The sequence below is a fragment of the Candida jiufengensis genome (assembly GCF_024610255.1).
Source record: "Candida jiufengensis strain CBS 10846 chromosome Unknown scaffold8, whole genome shotgun sequence".
Lineage (NCBI taxonomy): Eukaryota > Fungi > Ascomycota > Pichiomycetes > Serinales > Debaryomycetaceae > Lodderomyces > Lodderomyces jiufengensis.
In genome coordinates this window covers 345,145-366,117 of record NW_026261555.1, presented here as the reverse complement: position 1 = coordinate 366,117, position 20,973 = coordinate 345,145, and the positions used below count along the sequence as shown (strand labels likewise).

General features: G+C 30.6%; 13 protein-coding genes across 13 annotated transcripts; 5 read left to right on the top strand and 8 right to left on the bottom strand. All coding sequences in view use genetic code 12, as the record gives it.

The window, feature by feature from the left end:
- Positions 1-528: 528 nt before the first annotated feature.
- Positions 529-1,629, bottom strand: KGF54_000467 (uncharacterized protein; the record flags this gene model as incomplete). The annotated part of the gene is made up of 1 exon (XM_051765393.1): positions 529-1,629. The coding sequence occupies one exon, from the start codon at positions 1,627-1,629 to the stop codon at positions 529-531; it is 1,101 nt and encodes a 366-aa protein (XP_051622457.1).
- A 220-nt stretch (positions 1,630-1,849) lies between these two features.
- On the top strand, positions 1,850-4,057 carry ACF2 (Acf2p; the record flags this gene model as incomplete). Its single annotated transcript, XM_051765382.1, has 1 exon — positions 1,850-4,057. One exon carries the CDS (start codon positions 1,850-1,852, stop codon positions 4,055-4,057), a length of 2,208 nt encoding a protein of 735 aa, XP_051622456.1.
- Positions 4,058-4,093: 36 nt separating this feature from the next.
- On the bottom strand, positions 4,094-5,542 carry FPG1 (Fpg1p; the record flags this gene model as incomplete). Its single annotated transcript, XM_051765371.1, has 2 exons — positions 4,094-5,464; positions 5,525-5,542. 2 exons carry the CDS (start codon positions 5,540-5,542, stop codon positions 4,094-4,096), a joined length of 1,389 nt encoding a protein of 462 aa, XP_051622455.1.
- A 195-nt stretch (positions 5,543-5,737) lies between these two features.
- CTA1 (Cta1p) lies at positions 5,738-6,394 on the top strand (the record flags this gene model as incomplete). The annotated part of the gene is made up of 1 exon (XM_051765360.1): positions 5,738-6,394. One exon carries the CDS (start codon positions 5,738-5,740, stop codon positions 6,392-6,394), a length of 657 nt encoding a protein of 218 aa, XP_051622454.1.
- Positions 6,395-6,611: 217 nt separating this feature from the next.
- Positions 6,612-7,571, bottom strand: COQ3 (hexaprenyldihydroxybenzoate methyltransferase; the record flags this gene model as incomplete). The annotated part of the gene is made up of 1 exon (XM_051765349.1): positions 6,612-7,571. The coding sequence occupies one exon, from the start codon at positions 7,569-7,571 to the stop codon at positions 6,612-6,614; it is 960 nt and encodes a 319-aa protein (XP_051622453.1).
- Positions 7,572-7,720: 149 nt separating this feature from the next.
- KGF54_000462 (uncharacterized protein) lies at positions 7,721-9,964 on the top strand (the record flags this gene model as incomplete). The annotated part of the gene is made up of 1 exon (XM_051765338.1): positions 7,721-9,964. One exon carries the CDS (start codon positions 7,721-7,723, stop codon positions 9,962-9,964), a length of 2,244 nt encoding a protein of 747 aa, XP_051622452.1.
- Positions 9,965-10,050: 86 nt separating this feature from the next.
- HCH1 (Hch1p) lies at positions 10,051-10,576 on the bottom strand (the record flags this gene model as incomplete). The annotated part of the gene is made up of 2 exons (XM_051765327.1): positions 10,051-10,483; positions 10,551-10,576. 2 exons carry the CDS (start codon positions 10,574-10,576, stop codon positions 10,051-10,053), a joined length of 459 nt encoding a protein of 152 aa, XP_051622451.1.
- Positions 10,577-10,824: 248 nt separating this feature from the next.
- Positions 10,825-12,381, bottom strand: KGF54_000460 (uncharacterized protein; the record flags this gene model as incomplete). The annotated part of the gene is made up of 1 exon (XM_051765316.1): positions 10,825-12,381. The coding sequence occupies one exon, from the start codon at positions 12,379-12,381 to the stop codon at positions 10,825-10,827; it is 1,557 nt and encodes a 518-aa protein (XP_051622450.1).
- Positions 12,382-13,228: 847 nt separating this feature from the next.
- On the top strand, positions 13,229-13,885 carry KGF54_000459 (uncharacterized protein; the record flags this gene model as incomplete). The annotated part of the gene is made up of 1 exon (XM_051765304.1): positions 13,229-13,885. One exon carries the CDS (start codon positions 13,229-13,231, stop codon positions 13,883-13,885), a length of 657 nt encoding a protein of 218 aa, XP_051622449.1.
- Positions 13,886-13,914: 29 nt separating this feature from the next.
- On the bottom strand, positions 13,915-15,642 carry KGF54_000458 (ATP-dependent DNA/RNA helicase; the record flags this gene model as incomplete). The annotated part of the gene is made up of 1 exon (XM_051765293.1): positions 13,915-15,642. The coding sequence occupies one exon, from the start codon at positions 15,640-15,642 to the stop codon at positions 13,915-13,917; it is 1,728 nt and encodes a 575-aa protein (XP_051622448.1).
- An 819-nt stretch (positions 15,643-16,461) lies between these two features.
- Positions 16,462-18,048, bottom strand: KGF54_000457 (uncharacterized protein; the record flags this gene model as incomplete). Its single annotated transcript, XM_051765282.1, has 1 exon — positions 16,462-18,048. The coding sequence occupies one exon, from the start codon at positions 18,046-18,048 to the stop codon at positions 16,462-16,464; it is 1,587 nt and encodes a 528-aa protein (XP_051622447.1).
- Positions 18,049-18,570: 522 nt separating this feature from the next.
- On the bottom strand, positions 18,571-19,872 carry RAD18 (E3 ubiquitin-protein ligase; the record flags this gene model as incomplete). The annotated part of the gene is made up of 1 exon (XM_051765271.1): positions 18,571-19,872. The coding sequence occupies one exon, from the start codon at positions 19,870-19,872 to the stop codon at positions 18,571-18,573; it is 1,302 nt and encodes a 433-aa protein (XP_051622446.1).
- A 390-nt stretch (positions 19,873-20,262) lies between these two features.
- Positions 20,263-20,844, top strand: KGF54_000455 (uncharacterized protein; the record flags this gene model as incomplete). The annotated part of the gene is made up of 1 exon (XM_051765260.1): positions 20,263-20,844. One exon carries the CDS (start codon positions 20,263-20,265, stop codon positions 20,842-20,844), a length of 582 nt encoding a protein of 193 aa, XP_051622445.1.
- Positions 20,845-20,973: the final 129 nt, after the last annotated feature.

The window sequence follows — 20,973 nt, the reverse complement described above, 5'->3', positions numbered from 1 at the left end:
ATCTACATATAAGATCGCCTCTTCCAGGTTGCATTCTCTTTTGATTACGGATATTTTTTTCACGGATGTCATAAATCCACTTCATACGGATGCGTGGGCACAAAACCTACTTTGTGTAATGTAATAAAGATAAGTATATGCAGTACAAGAATTTTTAAATTATTGTGTTGAATAATTTTTAAGATTATTTTTCAAAAAGTATAGAAAAAATTACAAAAACAAATCTAAGATCCGATTTCAATTTGGTAGAATTATATTAATGTAACCATGAAAAGAAATCCTTTCATAATTTGTTCATACAAAATTATTTTCTAATTTAAAAATTTAGAAATTATATTTTATAATTTTGTACAATATTTTATTTTTGTGCTTCAATTCGTAAAATTTTATTCTGAAAATTTCTTGTCAAACTAAAGCGCTTTCGCTACACTTTCGCCTCTTTTAAAGATGAAATTCACATTAAAATAAAAGATGATAAATAATACATTAAATCAATCTTATACAATATTTTTCTTTTCTTCCAATCCATCAATTAAATACTTTAACTTCTTTATTCACTAGATCTTTATCAACTTTACCCTTTTTGACCATACTTGTTAATAATTCAAATACAACTTGAGCAGCATTTAAAGCGGTAATTTCAGAAATATCATAAGCTGGAGCAACTTCAACAATATCTGCACCAACGATAGTCAAATCATCAATAGATCTTAATAAATGAATAAGCTCTCTTGGTAATAAACCTGAAGATTCTTGGGTACCAGTACCTGGTGCATTGCCTGGATCAAGTACGTCAATATCTACTGATATATAAGTTGGGGTATCTTTGGGAATAGTATTCAAAATCTTGTCTATTACATATTGTGGTCCTTTTAACCAAATATCATCTGATTCAATTCTTACCCAATTTTGTGAATCATCATCTTCATAATCTTCTAAACTTGATAATTTAGTTCTTATACCAACGTGAACATTTTTTTTTGTTGTCAATCCTTCTTCGTTAGCTTGCCATAACATTGATCCATGACTTAAATCACTTTGATCAGTCCTCCAATAAGAAGGATACTTATCAGGTTTCCAAGTATCTAAATGAGCATCAAAATGTAATATATTTAATGGCCCATATACTTTATATAATGCTCTAATATGTGGTAATAATACAGAATGATCACCTCCCAAAGCAATTAATCTTGGTGGTAAGTTCGAATCGACTACTGAATTTCTAGATAATAATTCATCAAAAGCTAAATCCATTTGCTTAAAAGCTAATTTATTATCCATTGGACTAACAGGTATGTCACCACAATCATTAATCTTAGCCCAAGACTTGTAAGGATTGAAATTAGCTCTATGATTATACCCCCTCAAGCTATATTGACGTTGTGATGCATCTCTAATAGCTCTGGGACCAAATCTTGCACCTGGTCTATATGATACCGCGGTATCAAAAGGTACGCCTATAATTCCAATATCGAAATCTTGATCTGGTTCAACTAAACATTGAAAATGATCTAAATGTGCAAATGTTGCTATACCTTGAAATTGCCATAAAGTACCCCATTTGTCTTTTAAGTCTGATGTTGCATAAGCGATTGATATGATTAATTGTAGAATCAATAATTTCAACATCTTTAATGGTGATGACTATGCTTAGTGTTGATTCAATTTCGACATAATTAGTTTGTTTTATGAAAATGATAAAACGGAATTTAAGATTACGATATGTCAAAGCGGAATTTTGAATCCCAATTAGGAAATATGCGATTCGTAAAATTTCATGTAAAATTCTTAAACATGTAAGTTATTCGATAGAATCGTAACATTGATTGTTTAGTATAAACTTGATGTTATGGGTTTTAAAGACTTAAGGAACAAGTTTGAGAAATTGGGATTACACCATGGACAGCAAAATCCACCTCAACAACCTTTGCAAATGCAACAACAACCTCAATTGCAGCAACAAAATAAAGATCAACAACAACATAGCCAAGTTTTAAAAGGAGACAATATTTTCAGTAATCCAATTGCAACTGGTGAACCTCCAAAGTTATTCAAAAGAAGGGAGCATCCATTAAAACCACAAGGATGTACATTAGATCAACCAATTCAAACCAATAATTTTTATAACAACTTGACATTAGAAGATCAGACATTCCCTATATGGACTTTACCTTATTCACTTTGGCTCACAAAAGATCCAGATCAAGATCATGGATTCGCGTTCAATCACACAGATGCACAACAAAGAGTATTTGGACCCGATCCAAACACACAAACATCACAGTTTTATTTTAATCCACCAAGAATTAAATCATTCGTTTTAAGTGGTGATAACTTCAACAATGTAAAATTAACATTACATGATCACAGAAAGAATTCAGTAACTGCAAGATTGGAGAATAATCAAGGTAGTATTGTTGTTCCATTAATGTATGGAATGGGGTTCATTACTGCTATCTATGATAGAATAAAACCGGTTTTAGCTTCACAAGTTGGTGTTCAAGAATTTAAAAAAGTTACTAAAATTGATGGATTGACTAAATACACTGCAAAATTATTTAATCAAGTAGTTTGGTCAATTTATAGTGACATTGAGTTGAGTTTAAGAGACCCAAATCATATAGTTGGTAATAGTCCAGGAACAATTCAAATTGCACGTGGTGATTCTTGTCATTATGATGAAACTGTTGGTTGTTATCCTACGAGTTGTGATTTATCCGGTGTTGTTGATGGTAAAATTGGAGAATATGCATTCAAGTATAATATAGTTGGTAGATCTAGAACTGGTACCACTTTAGTATGGGCATTGCCTCATCAACAAGTTATTATTAAATCTGGTGGAGATACAGATCTAACTTTAGATTCACCAACAAAAGGATTAATGAAAGCTTATAAAACAAACGAACTAGTAATGCAAGAAACTGATTTACCAATAGATATAACGTGGGATCCATGGACTTCTTTTTCCAATGAAGCTAGATTTTCATCATCTGCTATACAATTAATTGGTCAAGCAGCAACTGAAGAAATCAAACAAGATGTCATAGGAATGGCCAACATAGATTCAATGTATACATCAGGTAAAATTCTAGACAAATTTGCATATATCGCTTACGTTTGTCATTTCATACTAAAAGATCAAAACCTAACTTGTCAAACATTACCTAAGATAAAACAAGCTATAGAAATTTTCGCCAAAAATCAACAAAAATTCCCCTTGGTTTATGATACTACTTGGAAAGGATTGATATCATCAGCTGATCCGGGTGCTGATTTCGGTAATTCTAACTACAACGATCATCATTTCCATTATGGATATCATATCCATGCAATTGCTTTAATTGCACATATAGATGAAAATTGGTTACATGAAAATGATAATCTTGTCTATGACTACGCTATCACGTTGTTAAGGGATACAGCAAGTCCAGAAGCAGATGCATTCTTTCCACAATCAAGAAGCTTTTGTTGGTACAATGGACATTCCTTTGCACATGGAATTTTTGCATCTGGTGATGGAAAAGATGAAGAATCATCTAGTGAAGATTATCATTTTGCTTATGGGATGAAATTATTTGCCAATGTAATTAAGGATAAAGCAATGGAAGATAGAGCTAATTTAATGTTGGCAATAATGCGAAGAGCAATGAATATGTACATGTTATATTCGAATGATAATAAGATTCAACCACTGAAAATTATCGGAAATAAAGTATCTGGTATTTTGTTTGAGAATAAGATAGATTACGCAACTTATTTCGGTCGTGGAAGCATAGGTGATGAATGGATTCATGGAATTCATATGTTACCAATAACTCCCATATCAGGATATATTAGATCACCTCAATTTGTAAAAGAGGAATGGGACGCAAAGTTGGCTTCTATTATAGATAAAATTCCAGATGGTTGGAAAGGTATATTGATGCTAAACAAGGCTTTATTTGACCCTAAGAGTTCCTATGAATGGTTTGCTGACCCTGGTTTCAATCCCGCACAAATTGATAATGGGATGTCTAGGACTTGGTCCTTGGCTTATACTGGTGGATTATTGGGGTAGAGTTTTTGCATTCTTGTCTAATTTTGTATATTAATACTATATATTAGTTCTAGATTTTATACGTGTTGATCTTCTTCTGCCGCTTACTACTTCTGTCTCCTTCGGTGCTTCTCCGTTTGGTGGGTTTTCTGTGGCCCTCTTTGCTCTTTTGGGTTTTATGACTTTGGTTTCTTTCAACTCTACGTCCTCTTCTTTTTTGACTCTTTTTCTTGGACTTTTTTTGGGTTCTTTGAGTGACACTTCCACTTCCACATTTGGCTCATCTTTGATTGATTTAGCAGCTTTCTTCTTTGGCTCTTTTTTAACTTCAACATCACCATCTTCAACCCCAAATTCCTTTTTCAATAATTTTTGTATTTCTGGTGCATAACAACTGGTTCTTCCACCAACAGTTATATGATCTAAAACATATCCTTCTTTAGTTTGAGATTTCCCTTGTTTTTTTCTAGCTTTACCCCACCGATGAAGCATTAACCAATGATCGGGGAATTGTTTTGCATTACCTTCACATTTCACACATTCCTCACATACATATATTATTGAGTCGTATAATTTTTGTATAATTGGATGGATCACTTCTATATTGTTTTCCACTTTACTTGATATCACTTCTTCTGGATGTAATTTTGCATGGAATGTAATTTCATCACCAACCCAATTTCCAACACCTGCGAATAATTGTTGATCTAACAAAAGACTCTTAAGTGGTTTTTTTCTTGTTAATATTAATTTGTTGAAATCTTGAATACCTAACCTTGGTCTTCCATGATGCAGTGGATCAGGATCACCAAATATAAATTCAGTTTCCGATTTGACATATTCTTCTGATTTACTATAATCTGGTCCCAACACGTTCAATGGTGGTAATGTTAATAGACCTTCATCTGTTGCAGCTTTTGGATCCGTTATTAATCTAGCTCTACCTAATCTTCTTGGATCACAAAAAGCTAACTCTAATTTATTATCTCCCTTTATCAACTCAAACTCGAATTTTGTAAATCTTGGAGGCCATTCAGAATCTAATTCAACTTTAATTTCACTAGCTTCGTCCTCTTCACCTTCTAATTTCTTTTTAAACTTTTTATCACCACCATTCTCCATAAATACTAAATGAGATTTAACATTCCGTATCTTAATCATACCAGTCATGCCAAAGTGCATCAACAACACGTTTGAATTTTCTTTTGGATCTCCACCTCTTAATAATCTTAACCAGAAATATTTGCCGTGCCTACCAGTAGAATGAATTTCTGAATCAATGAATGTCTGTTTCATTTTTTCTAGCTCTTCTTCAGGGTTTGGTGAGTCTTTCAACACTGGGAATAATAATTTATCTAATTGTAGATTGACTTTTGATATTTTAAACCCAATCACATTCCTTTTTAATAATGCAACAATGTGAGCAACCTTGAGATTTTGTTAGTATAAGTTCAAAATACACTACAATTGACTAAAACTTAAACATACCTCTGAAACTTCAGGCATCCTTGACCTTTTACTTCTTAAACTTTGAGACTCTTGAATTACTTGACTTGCTAAATATATGATCTATTGATATTGTGTACAAAGTTGGAAAAACAGTGCGGCTCAAAATTTACGATAAACTTTTAATGGAGAAAAGTAGAGATTGGACTTACATCATAGAATTTGATCAACGCCACTTACAATCATACAACTACGATGAATAGATTATTTGGAACCAAAAGCACAGTACCCAAGCCATCATTAAACGATGCAATAAAAGGAATTGATGATAGAGTTGGATCACTAGATGTAAAATTAAGTAAAATAAACTCAGAATTATCTACATATCAACAAAAGATAAGTAGAATGAGAGATGGTCCCGGTAAATCAGCATTAAAACAAAAAGCTTTAAAGTTATTAAGACAGAGGAAGCAAATAGAAGGACAAAAAGATCAATTAGAAAATCAATCATGGAACATGTCACAAGCGTCAATGACAACAGATAATTTACAAAATACAATGGTAACAATAAATGCAATGAAAACAGCCAACAAGGAACTCAAGAAAACATATGGTAAAATAAACATAGACGAATTAGAAAATTTACAAGATGAAATGCTAGATATTATAGATAAATCGAATGAATTACAAGAAGCTTTAAGTACAAGTTATGATGTACCTGATGAAATTAGTGAATCTGAATTAGATGCTGAATTAGAAGCCTTGGGAGAGGAAATTGATTTTGAAAACGAAATGGCAGAAAGTGGGATTGGTGCTCCAAGCTATTTAAATGATGCTGAAACTACTACAACTGACAAATTACCAAATTTTATAGATGAAGAACCAGAAAAGGCGAAAGAAGTAGCAAATTGAGAGTTGTATGGTCTTTAAATTTAATGAGTAATGTGTTTGCATAAACTTAATTGCAGAAGAACTTTATTAAGTAAGTTTTTGTGTACTTCAAGACAACGTAGATTATCTCTAAGTATGAATCGCACTCTTACTTAAGCTACGACGTAGGATTAATGAAAGGATGGATTAACTTTTATTTATTTACATTGACACATAGTTTACGATATCAACGGCGCCCTTATTTTACACGTTGAATGGCCATGAAGTAATTTCCAATATCAGGACAAGAAGTAAATTTCCAACCATAAGCAGGTATATAGACACAACCCTTCGTAGAAGCAACTTGATATTGTTGTTTTCTTGTTGAATCTTCTTCTAACCAATCTTTGATTTCATATTGATTAATGTATTTTTCCAAAGTATGAGTTCCAACAGGTACAATTTTTAGTATATGTTCACCCATAAAAATAGTCGTAAACCAACTTATAGGGTCCCTGTTTATAGTTGATAAAAATAACCAACCTCCCACATCTAACCTCTCTAATCCTTCTTGTAATACTCTTGATGGATAATCAACATGTTCTAAAACTTCAAACATAGTGACTATATCGAATTTTTCATTTTTTGGTATATCTTCAATAGCGCATAATTCATATGATAATTTATTGGTCAATATTGGATCTTTTGATTTATGTAAGTTTGCAGCTTGTAATACATCTGATGATAAATCTATACCTTTGACAGTTCCAACAAATGGTAATCTTGCCATTGATTCGGATAGTATCCCGCCACCGCATCCAACGTCTAGCACATTTAATCTAGTTATATTCAACAATTGTTCTTTTCTTAAATTTTGATCTTCTATGATTTTGTTTTTGATCTGTGTTGGTAATAAATCAAGATTGAAAGGTGGTATATAAATTTCATCTTCTTCTGATGCAACATTGGTATTTAATTTTAAATGCAGCTGAATAGTATCATATATAAAATCCATTCTTAATAGGTTCATTTTATGTAATATTCTTTGTGGTCCATTGACATCCCACCATGACGATGCTAAAGCGTTAAAATGTGTCATTTCTGATGGTGAGGAACTGGTGAATCCACTTGTGTTTTGATGTGAGCATATTGAGCTTTTACTTATATGCCTTATTTGACTCCATTGTCTTAATGACTTGGGAAATATCCGTATATTCATTAATTTATTATGTAGTTGAATTGATAAGTACTCGAGATTAAAAAATTAAAATAAATTATAAATTATTTTTCAGATTATTTGTACCTGTTTTCTACACACATTAAAATATCAGAATTTAACAATAACTTAACAACATCATTCAAGAGTTCATGAGTGATTCAGAAGATGAAGAAATTTTCGAGAGTTTAATGGCTACAAGAGCCAGAAGAACAAATGCAGGTTCAAGATTAAAACAATTAATTGAATTAGAAGAACAAACAAATGAGTCACAAGATAATAATCAATTTGTAACAGAAGATGATGAAAATGTCAATTTGTTATTTCAAGATGATGAAGATGATCAAGAATTTATAGATGAAGAATTAGATAATGAAAATCTAGCGGGAATAGATGAGGACGAAGAAGAAGAGAATGAAGATGAAGAGAACAATAATGAATCAACAACCAAGAAAAGGCGGCATGGAGATAGTGACATTGAAGAGGAAGAAGAGGAGGTGAATTTGGATGAACAACTTTCAGACTCAGATATATCAGCTTCGGATTCAGATGCAAGTGAGGGAGAAAGAGAACTACAAAAACAAGAAAGAGTAAGAAAGAAACGTAAGAAAACAATAATACCAGCAATTAAAAAAGTCAATACAAAACCACCAGCTCCAAAAAAGAAATCACCATTAGTTACATCGGATTCATTATTAATGTCAAATAGAAGATCATCATCGAGATCAGCAGCAGTTGAAAGTAAACAAGCACTAGTTGATAGATTAATTGAGAGTGAAAAAAGAAAAGCGAAATATGTTTATGTTGAAAGGAAGAAGGCTAAAGAACCAACTCAAGAAGAAAGAATGGCCCAAGCTATAGAAACTGAAAAAGAGAATATTGAATCATTGAATAAATTTAAAGAGCAAGAAATTGTGAAAAAGGAAAGGCAACGTCAATCTTTACTATCAAAAAGAAAACCAATGAAAAACATCTTAAGAGTTGTCTCGAAAGAAGCTTTCATCCGTCCTCAAGACGAAGTGGATGAGGCAAGGAGAGAGTTTTTTAAGAGGAAGAGAAGAATCAAAAGAAAAGCTGGTAATGGTGAAGAAGAAATTGAACCATTTTCTATCAACTATTCTTCACCTTACCAGCAAAGATTATTAGCAGAAAGAAAAAAATTAATGGAAGTTGAAATTGATAAAGTAGAAGCAATGAATATAAACTTGATGGAAAAATTAATAGATCAAAAGAAAACTGAACCTGCTAACAATGTTGAAAGTTCCGTTAAAGGTGTAAAACTTGAATCAATTGATGATGAAAAACAAAATGAAAATAAGGATGAAATCGAAGAATTATCAACAAAATCAGTAAGTGATAAAGAAATTGTAAAAGATCAATTAGCTACTACAGAGGCAAATAATGGAGTGAATATAAGTTTAAAGCAAGAAACTCAGAATGGAAATGAAGCAATTGAGATAGGTCAAGACGACACAAATACAAAAGAAATAGATGGAGAAGGGCAAAATGTGAAGAAAGAGTTTGATAGTGAAAAAGGGATGGTTGATTCTAAAGAGGAAGTTGTTCCATCAACCAATAACAAAGATGAAAAGGATATAATCATGGTCCAAGAAGAAATAGTTCATCAAAACGGAATCGTTGAAATAGAAACCAAAAAGGTTAAGTTTGCAGATGATATAATAGAACCACAATCAGTAGACGCATCACCACAACCTGAAGAAATAAAATTAGAAAGTCCACCGCAACCTGAGATTTTCGAAGGTCCAGTTCAAAGAATTTGCAGAAATTTGGTAAGTTTTATTAATTTCGATGAAGATAGAAGAGATTTGAGACTCAACCCAATTAATGTCAGAACTATGTTATTCGGTAAACAATCATTATTACCTGCTAAACGAAGATTTAATGACGGAAAAACTATTTTACATATAGGTAAGACTGAAAATCCATATGCTATTACGCAAACAGATAATTCAGATGATTTATTTGCTTCAGCTTATAACTTAACCGAAGATGATCCAATGTTTGACGAATTAAAAAAATTACCAAGACTAGGTGTACAACATGATATTATCGAGGTAGAAGAAGATACTCAAGAAAATGAAAATACCGAAATTAAAATTACAACAGAAGCTCCTACAGGTCTTTACCTCCCAAATGGTAACAAAAAATTATGTATGATTTCAGGTACAGAAGTTAAATATTTTGATCCACAAACAGGTATGCCGTATAGTTCAGTTGAAACTTATAGACTACTCAAATCAATAGAACAGGGTCAAGCTTCTTGGTTAAGTTTAAATTCAGATGTTTCTACAAATGGTCCTTTTGATTTATATTTAGGGTTCAAAGGCGAGAATAATCGATCTGCTAAGGGTGTTCCTGATGGTTTTGATGGATAAATTAATACATGTATTTCTATTTTGTATATAGATTTAATGAATGTTTACGAATTTTTATTGATGCTCGTATATATCTTCTTTATGATCTAATTTGTAGTTGAATTTGTAGCTGAACCATGTTGTACATCTTGAGCGTGAGCACTAATCAAATCATTTTGAAACTTCATTAACTTTACTTTTAGTACAGGTATTAAATGTTTCTTTATCTCTGGTATTAGATCATCTGAATTTATTTCAAACACATATTCATCTTCATCTTGATCATGTATAAATTCAGGTACTGTTATAGTTCCACTTACGGTTTTATCATCTTTTGTTGTCCCACTGATTTTAAGTTGTAATCTCATATCATATATACATAAAACTTTTCCTTTTCTTTGAGTTACGTCACAATCTCCTGTTATGGAATCTATATTTGATATTATAAACTCGTAGTCGTCATTTTTGAAATTTGTGTTTTTGATTTCTGTTTCAAAATAATCTTTTGTCCATGGTAAACAATTTTTATCAACCCAATGCCTTAAAAATATAAGTAGTTAGTGACAATTCAAAAATCTCGTTCCTTTATCTTTCAAATAGTACTTACCAGTTATTTGGATTATGAACAACCATTGTTTATTATGCAATATTTGATGAAAAACTATGTTTAAATTGTAACACGATTTTTACAATTCTCGGTATTTAAACTTTGGGTGTGAAAAAAAATCTGGTGCATTAAAAATTCTAGTACATTCTAATGCTACCAAATTTCCGGTTGCAAAAATTCATATAAACTGTACAAACATTAAGATAGAGTTACAAACTATAAGTACATAATCATTATCTATTAATCTATTCTATATCTATATCATAACTCATTACTATTCGCTCCATGCATATGGACTTCTACTCCTTAATCTTTCTCCATATTTAAAAAACACAAAAGGAATCGGTATCAAAATACAAGCAAAAACAGCCAATATTGTAGTTGCCCAGTGCACTCCAACACCTTCATACATTTGATGTCCGAACAATGGAAAAATACATGACATAACCGATCTGACAAAGGAATTACATGCCATTGATGATGCTGAATATAAAATATATGCTTCAACTGAATAAGCGAATATTCCATTAAAAACCAATATTGTACCTGATCCATATATTCCTGATCCAATTATTGGAGCTATCCAATGAACTGTAGGATAAGAAGTCCAAGCAATCATGAATAATCCAATAGGTACGACAAATACACCTGCCATTAATGAAACAAATCTAAATTCAACTTTAGGTACCCCATTATTCTTCTTGAGTAAGTACAAATAAGCCCTCTTGGCAAAGTAAGGAGATACTAAACAAGTTAAAACCATTCCTGTGGCTAAACCTAGAAATGACATTCCTTGAGCCGCTAATCCAAATCCATAAACTGTGCTGAAAATATAAGGAAATGCAACGAAAAATAAATAAACTATTGCTAGACAAAAACCAGTATAAAAACAAAGAATCATTGTCATATTATCAAAAAATAAAAGCAAAAAAGGTCTTTTTGAACTGATTAAAACACTATGAAATAATGAAGTTTTACTTCTTTCTGATTGCGCATAATACCTATCATCTCCTGTTTGTTTTCTCAATCTTTTAGCTTTATGTTTTAAATTTATTGGCTCATAAGTTTCAGGTACAAATAAAACTACCAACCCTAGAATAAGACCAGTCCATATAATCATAACATAGAAAGTCCATCTGAAATGAAGATTACTATTAATGAACCCAGACAAAAGTGGACCAATCAGTGGACCTAAAAATGGCGACACAGAATACAACACCAAAGCTAAAGCTAAATCTTCATTTGAATCTTTACCCTCTTCATTCTGATGGTTTTTCTTCTTTTTGAAAATATCAGAAAACAGTCCACCACAAACACTCATAAAACTAGCACCAAAAAAACCACTCATAAATCTACCAAATACCATTGATCCATAATTATTTGTAAAAGCAGTTAAAAATTCAAAAGCAATCATAAGCGTTAATCCTAATATATAAACAACTTTCCTACCATGAAACTCACTGATTGGAGATAAAAACATCCCACCTGTCCCCAATCCCAATATGAAAAAAGATATTCCCAAAACACTAACTTCTCTACTTACTCCAAAGTGTGCCATTATATTTCCAGAAGCTAATGACCAACATGATGAAAGACAAGTAACACAAACTGATCCAAATGAAATAATACCAACTATTGCCCATTTATGAAATCTTGATAAATTTGTAACATCTTCTTTGTCGTCTTTACCATCAAAAACCACTAGAAATGGATCCACTTCATCTAATTTTTCTGGTTTTTCCGTCTGTTGTAGTGATGTTGATATTGTTGATTCTGAACTATATGTACCATTAAGTTCTCTTGCTTTCGATCCATCCCTCATATCTGTCATTATTGTTTATAAATCATTAAATTAAATTGAAGAAACCAATCTAAGACATAATCTCATTTCTTATATCTATTTTATTGATTAATAATAATAAATTATAAAAACAATAAAATATTTTTTTTCATCGTAACGAGAGACGGACCGAAAAATTTAAAGTTAAATCTACACGGAACAGAAGTATATCAGTAGATCTAGTTCAAAAGTTTAATAAGATGTTATATCCTTATGATTACAAATAAATGTTCTAAACCCATAAAAAACTTTATTGGATTACGAAATGAATCTAAGATCGTTTCCTTTTATTTGCTTGACTAGATTCGTATCTCAAAATAAGATCCCACTAATCTTTAAAACGGCTTTATGCTAAAGCAAGACGCAAATTGGCCCTATTCTATTGGGAATTTAAAGGCTGAATATTATTTCTTCATAGTACAAAAGTGCATAAAGAATTATTCAAAATAATATTTCAAAACTTATTAAAATATTATTTAATCAACTCAACATTTGAAAATACAAACCCCGAGATGGAAAAACTCCATTTCTTATAACAAGTTGGCTAATGTGAGTTTCGTTCTTATGATGAATATCGATTTGATTTGATAAATCTCAATGGTATAACACTTCTTTTGTATTGACTAAAAATATTCGACACGTCAATTAAATGAAAAAAAAAAAAAATTAATTCGAAAATTTACGAAATTTTTTTTTATTTTTTATTTTCAAACAAATTTATTATTATTAAAAGATTGATATCGATCTTGATACAACACAAGTTTTTAAATTATCAAACAAGAAATATCCAATAATTTAAATATTCATTCATATATATTTATCGCTCACAATTCACATAATGAGTTTACCATTGACACAAGAAAATATACAACTACATGATTTAAATAAATCATCAACAACATTACCTTTAAATTCACAACCTACAAATCAATCAAACTATAAATTACATCCAAGTTCAAAACACATATTAAAAAAATTATATTTTGCATTAATTCTAGAAACTATTATTTCAATAACTATATATTATCATTATGATAAAATTTCAGTAATACATCAACATTTAGCACCAACACTTTTAGGTTGTTCATCAGGTGCATTAGCACAATCTATAAATCAATTTATGAAGAAAAAATTCACACTTAATAAAATTTTCAAATTTATGATTTGGGGTAGTATAAATGGATATTTTACAGTTACTTGGATAAATTTACTTATATTAAATTTTGATAATTTAATTTATAGAATTATAATTGATCAACTAGTTGGAGCACCTATATTTCAATTAATTTTTAATATCTTAAATACTTTGTGGGATCATGGTGAATTATTTTCCAAAAATCCTAAACAAGCTTATTTAAAATCTTTAAAATATAGTTATTGTTATTGGCCATTTTTCAGTGTATTTTCATTTGTATTCGTACCTCAAACTATGATGTTTCCAAGTAATTGTTTAGCAAATTTAATCTGGAATTTGATATTGAGTAAATTAGCATAAAATGAATAAATGATATTAGACGATAACATTTATTTTTTGAATGATTTTAAAGGATCATTTTTTCTCTTTGTTGTTTTACCCTTCTTTCTATGTTTATTCACCTTGTTTTTATTATGAAATGGTATAAATCCAAGATTCTTAACGTCAGTTCTTGCATTTTCAGGTAAAAGATATTGTGGTAATCTTTTAAGATGAGCTTGTATTCTAGTTGGATGTAATTCTTTATCATGTCTCAAACTTGCTAAATCCTGGGGATTTTCTTGAAAGTATCTTTTTAATTTATCCGAGTTGATTAATTCATTTTTCAATTCTTTAACTCTTGCTTCTCTTACAGCAGTTTGAGTAACTGATCTAAATGCATCAACTGCTCTGTACCTGAAACCTTCAACTTGTTTCATATCAAATTGATATGGTCTAATTTCAAACCCATTTTTTTCTTGTTGTTTTACTATTTTAGCTAAAATTTTTTCATCTTTTTTAGCCAGTGGTAATGATGCTATTTTATGTTTACCTACTTCTGTTGTGGGGATAACAAATGATAATGCCATACCTGATTTCCCAGCTCTCGCCGTTCTTCCGATTCTATGTATATATGCTTTTGATGTGGTTGGTAAGTCAAAATTTAAAACACATGCAACGTTTCTAAAATCAACACCTCTTGAAACTCCAAATTCTTTATCATTTTTTGGTTTTTTCGATTTTTTGGTATCTTTCTTGTTATTTGATGTATCTTTCTTTGAATCTTCTTCTTCATCTTCTTCTTGTTCTTTCTCCAATGATTTTTCATCAGTTGCAATTAATAAATTATAAACATTCTTATTAAATTCTTGAACAATATGTAATCTTGAATTTATAGGTAATTCTGAATTTAATATACAACACCTTATACCAAATTGTTCCAAAAACAACTTAAGTCTATACCCTCTATCTATATTATTCACAAACACTATTGTTTTCCCCTTGATTAAATTTAATTTGAAAATGACATAACTTAATAAAAATTTATCGAACTCTGTAGTTTTAGCATAAAATTGAACTAATTTATCATTATTATTTGTCTCATCGTCTAATTTTAGAATTGCTGGTTTGGTACAGAACTTAGTTTTGAGTTCATTTAAATCATCATTTATTGTAGCTGACATTAAAAAAGTTTGCAAATTTTTCTTTACTGGTAAATAATTTTCCAATTTATTTAAATCTTCAAGATACCCAAAATTTAAAATTAAATCAACTTCATCAATTGTTAAATTCTTCACTGTACTTAAATCTATTTTATTGCTCTTATCATTCATTTCCAATATCTGAATCAATTTATTAGGTGTGGATATTATAATTTCTGGTTTATTACTCAACAATGACTGCAAGACTTGATCACTATAACTAGAAGATAAATTCAAAATCCCAATTTGCTTGTTACTATACTTAATCAAATTTTCCATAAATTGATAAACTTGATTAGATAATTCTCTAGTAGGCACTAAAATCAAACTCTTGATCCCCTTTTCCGAATTGTCAGTTAATAAATTCTGTATTATCGGTATAGAATAAGCAGCAGTCTTTCCTGACCCAGTGCTTGCTTTCGCTATTATATCTCTTTTCTCATCCAATGCTAAAGGTATAGCACTACTTTGAATCAATGTTGGATTTTCAAAACCTAATTTGTCAATTGCTTGTAGTAATCTTGGGTCCAAGTTAAGTGAGTCCCATGTTGTATCTTCGTCTATGTATGTTGATGATGCTGATGTGGTTGATGACATTGTTATTTGGTTATTTTGGTTGATAGTTTTTGATGTCGTTGATTTATTAAGATGAGGTTTATAAAGTCTTCTTAAAAACTGATTTCTACTAAAGATTTTTTTAGTAGAGCGGCTTTTTCAAGATGTGAGATACAAAAACGCTTAATTATTTTGAAACAAGATTAGCTACCATTTACACCATTCTTTGATGAGATTGTTGATTTAAGGAAGAGATGTCAAGCGCACTAGAGCAATAGAGGACTTTTTAAAAAGATATCAACAAATTTTTCAGCACATACTAAACTGTGCAGAGAATATAAAAAATTTCTAGAGGCCATATAACAATTTATATTTTACAATTTTCTTTTTCCTAGTTCATTAAAATTTGCTGCAAAAATTTACACAATTTATCAAAAAATCATTTTATGTTTCTATTTGCAAAATAATGTGCTACTACTTTCAAACTAGTCATTGAAATGCTTTAAAGTCATAAAATACTATTTTTCGAGACTTCACTATGAATTAACAGTCCAAAAACTACAACACGTGATTAAAAAAAAGAAATCTTAAACATCCCAAAGTGAAAATAAACAAGAACTAGGGCGTGTGGCGTAGTTGGTAGCGCGTTTGCCTTGCAAGCAAAAGGTCATGAGTTCGATTCTCATCTCGTCCAAAGTCAATAAGAAGTTGAATTTGCAACCAACTTTTCTTTTTGCAATTTTTTTGGTACTTTCTTAGCTGAGTAGTTAGCTACGAGAAATTCGAATAATCATCTTGTGACAATTTCCGTTCTCAGCGTAGCAATAACACAAATGTTGATTATTTAAGTCTATAAATTGTCTATAAATTTTTACAAGTTACTTGTTTTGGTGATACTTCTGTCAAATCCTGCTCGACTTCAGTAGCTTGGTTAGGCTCCGGTGTATCAACTAAACCCAGTCTATTGTTATTTGTATAAGTTGGTGTTATTTGAGATATATCAATAGCAGAAACTGCTGGATACGTGTAAGCTGGTGTTAGTGATGACATCCTTCTGCCTACTCTTGAATTGGTTCTCATTCTACTCATTCCTGCTGATTCTAAATCATTATCTCGTTTTGATACTCTTGATTTATTTGTTACCATTCTTTTCAATTGTGAGCCTATATATTCGGCACTGTTCTTGTTTATGTCATTAGCTGAAAATGTAAATTTGGTATTATCATTACCTTCTGCTATTTTTCTTTCTCTTGCTGATGGTGGTCCCATTCCATATACTGGGAATACATTTTTTGGTGATTTGAATCTAGATATACTATTAGTTGTACTTCTCCTTCTCACGAAGGATGCATTATTACTTATGTTTGATGTAACTCTATTAAATGGGAGTGGCTGGAGTTCGTTTGAAGGTGTGGTCATAAAACTTTCATCGCTAATTTCACTATTGATTCTAGAAAGTGGATCTTTCTCCTTTGTTTTAACCTTGTGAAGTTCTTCTAGTACTGATTCATCCAGTTCCTCAGAACTTTCGTCAATTTCATCTTCTTGGAACTGTGGTTTCTTTTGTCTAACAACTCTTGAATCTTGATTTAAATCAGGTTGTTCATCTCTTAATTCATATTGTGGTAAATGCAATAATTTTTGATCTCTTTCAACAACATATATATGCAAGTACCAACATAAAACTATTCCAAAAAATGATCCACCAATAATATTTCCTAAAGTTTCAGGTACGAATATTTTCCAACATATTAAACTTAAAGGTATTGGTGAATGGTTGATTTTTCCAATTATCAACATATACATATCTGCAACAGTATGTGTGAAACCAAGGGCAACAAATGTGAAAACTGGTAATACCATCATTATATATTTGACGTGCATTGGCTTAACCATTATTTGAAGATAGATTGCTAAACAAACATAAAAATTTCCAACAATTCCCTTGAGTAAGTTTTGTACAAATGAATAAGATGCTTTTAGTTCAACTATATTTTGAGCAGCAATATAAAAATTTTCCAGATCAGTCACACCAGAATAATGACTTATGATATAACATACAAAAATATTCCCAACTAAATTACAACAATAACTAACTAGCCAACTAATCACCAAGTCAAATATTGAAACTGCATTTCTCATAATTGCACAACTGAAAAATAAAATATTTGAATTAAATAAATCAAGACCTAGTATAACAACGTAAAATAATCCAATAGGATAACATATCCCACTCAAAATTTGTAAAATTGCAGGATATTTTTCTAGTAATTCTGGTGATATTGAAGCTCCGACAACTAAATGTAACATCCCACCAGTTGAGAAAACCATTCCTCCAAGTATTGAATTTAGTAATAAAACATCTAAACTTAATCTTGCCTTTTTCATCGCTGTTGCAACTACAGCTAATGAGGACTCATACGTAGTTGAGTAATTATTATCATCCATATAATTTGTTTTTTTTTTGTTTTAATGATTATGATGTAAAGCGAATGAACTTGATATTTCAGGTGTTTAAAATCTATTTATGTCAACTGATAATTATTTAAAAATATGCAATACTATGTAATGTGTCAAGGAATCAGTTTCTAAATTCGGTAAAAATTGTCAAATTTGATAAGAAAAAAGAAAAATTTTTTACGGTCTTGTTTCAAATTGAAAGTTTAAATTCGAAATTGAAAAATTGAAAATATACTGGCAGAAAATTATACTTAAATCGTTGGCAATTTAGACTCTTACTAAAAAAACAAAAAAAATTACCAAAGAAATGCAAGACCAAGTTCTCGAACTTCTTGCAACAGCTGATCAAATTTCATGCATAGAAAGCTGAGTTTTGACATAATCAGTCTAAAAAACACAATTTACGAATAAGCTATATGCAGTACACGCATAATTTGATGATTCTATGCATATGAATCTTTCATACACATTAAAAGAGTTCATTATTCACATAGATGTTTAATAAATAAGTTATGTATTTAAATTATTTACAAGATCATTGGAATCAAACAAGATACTACTGCTTAAATCTATATTACTATTACTTAAGTCTGCACAGTTTTCAACTTCCTCTGCAGTACCATTTTTGTTATCCGACTCAGTTTGAGGTTCTAATTTCTCCTTCTTTATAGAATCTCTAGCTATTTGTATCAACTCTTTAAACTCCGGCTTATATTCATTCATCCATTCACTAACTGAGAAATTTTTATCAGTGATTGATCTACCGGAATTCAGACTATTTTTCACTCCAAATTGAGCATTAGTTTGCTTTTTGAAACCCAGATGTGATAATTCCCATTGATGTAAATTTTGCCTTAATATTCTTTCTGAAACTGGATGATTACTATCCAAATTTGAATTATATAACACAAAAAATTGATTGTATCTAAGTTCTAATTGTTGTCTAGTACCTGAGGTTGGCAAATGTAAATTTGATAATTTGTCTTTTAATTTAACTGTTGTTAATGATGCAAAATCTAATTTTTGTAGTCGTTTCAATTCAACTGGTTTTCTAGATGTTTCATTGAAATAAAAATTTTGATGTCCCAACTCTTCTGGTAATGTTTGTACCATTGCTGGTTTTGATGATGCTGATGATGAAGGTGGTGATGATGATATAGTTGCTGTTTTGAAAAACGATGCTATTGAAGATTTTCCTTTGGGTTTTGGTGTTGGTCGGGGACTTATTGGTTCTGCTGTTCCATTTAAACATGCGTCTATGTGTGTATTTTGTAGTCTTTCTGCCGTCATTTTCTTTGAACAAACTGGACATTCAACTAGATCTTCTTGTGGAATTTCTATGACATCTGGGGACTGCTCTAGTTTTTGTCTTTTTGGTTGTTGTTGTGATTCTATCGCTGATATGTTCGTTGATGAAATCTCTATAACGTCATTATTCTCCTCTATTTCTCTTTTCCTTGTATTCTCTAGTTGCTCTTGTGAATTATGATCATTCTTCAAATGCATTAATAAAAATGGCCGAAGACGCGTATAACACCCAACTATTTCTTCCAACAAAACATCCCTTTTCAAACTACTTTCAAAAACTTCCGTTTTACATAGTGGACATAAATTATTTGTGATAAGATATTCTCTTATACATTGTGAACAAAAAGTATGATTACATGACGTAATAACTGGAGCACGAAAGAATTCTTTACATATATAACATCTTTCTAAAACATCGAGTTCTGATAATGCCGGTATGGTAGTTGATTTGAAGTCTGATGGATCCGATATACTCTCTAGATTCTTGGATAGCTGTGAGGACATGTAAGTTTGCTTAGTTCTTGTTGAATATTCACTTTATGTTAGATCATGAAAGATGCGTTTAACTTAATTATGGTGATCTATCGCGTTCTTCTATAAAATTCAATGCAGCATCGCTACCAACTAACACACATTTTAAAATTAAGGTCTCTAAGTCATTCATTCAACTCAATCAGCTTTATCTTCAGAAGACCTACACCTTGTAATGCAATTAATCACATGTTGTAAAACCATAGACGCATTGAGTTCATTTATAGTGTGAAAATTTTTCTGATCTATTTTTTTTCCCTAATCAGATCTGAAATTCTAGAAAATAATAATACAAAGAATAAGATTTTGCAACATTTATTTAAGATTTCTGAAACATTACAAAATAATTTTTAACTACTTAAAATGCAACCACCAAAAATGTTTAGAAACGTGTCTTCACTTTCGGTAAGCTTCGAAGATTTAAAACCAACTTCGAGTAAATCATCAGCTAGACCTCCAACTAAATTTTCCACTATCCCACCTAATTTCTCGAATCCTTCATTTATTGATGATGATAAAGAGAATATATTACCAATTAATGATTTAAACTCCATATTATCAATACGTATGATGAGAAAACCAAAATTACCATTTGATTTTGATAGAACTACTTCATCGTCTACCTCATGTGAATTAAAATTGAAGAAATTAATGATGGAAGATGAAAATTATGATTTTGTTTTGAATCCATGTTGTGATAAATTAGATTGTAAATTTGTCAAGAATGCGATAATGAAAGAAAGAAAATTTTCAAATCATTTCCAAAGTTGTACTGCATCAATTGAATCTATTGATTCTGAATTAGAACAAGAACAGGAACCAATTTACCCAAATGAAAGTTTAGTATTTGCACCAATGAGAACAAAATCTATTGAAAGAATGATCGCCCCGATGAATGTGAAAAATCAATTACCAGCTGATAAATCTGATAAATGTATTGACTAAATGAATGATCTAAACGAATGTCTTAATACCATTCATATTCATACTCAATTTGAAGAAAGAATTACAAGATTGAAAAACATTTTAAGGGGTAGGAACAACCATAAATTGAAAAGAAAATAAGGTGGAAAA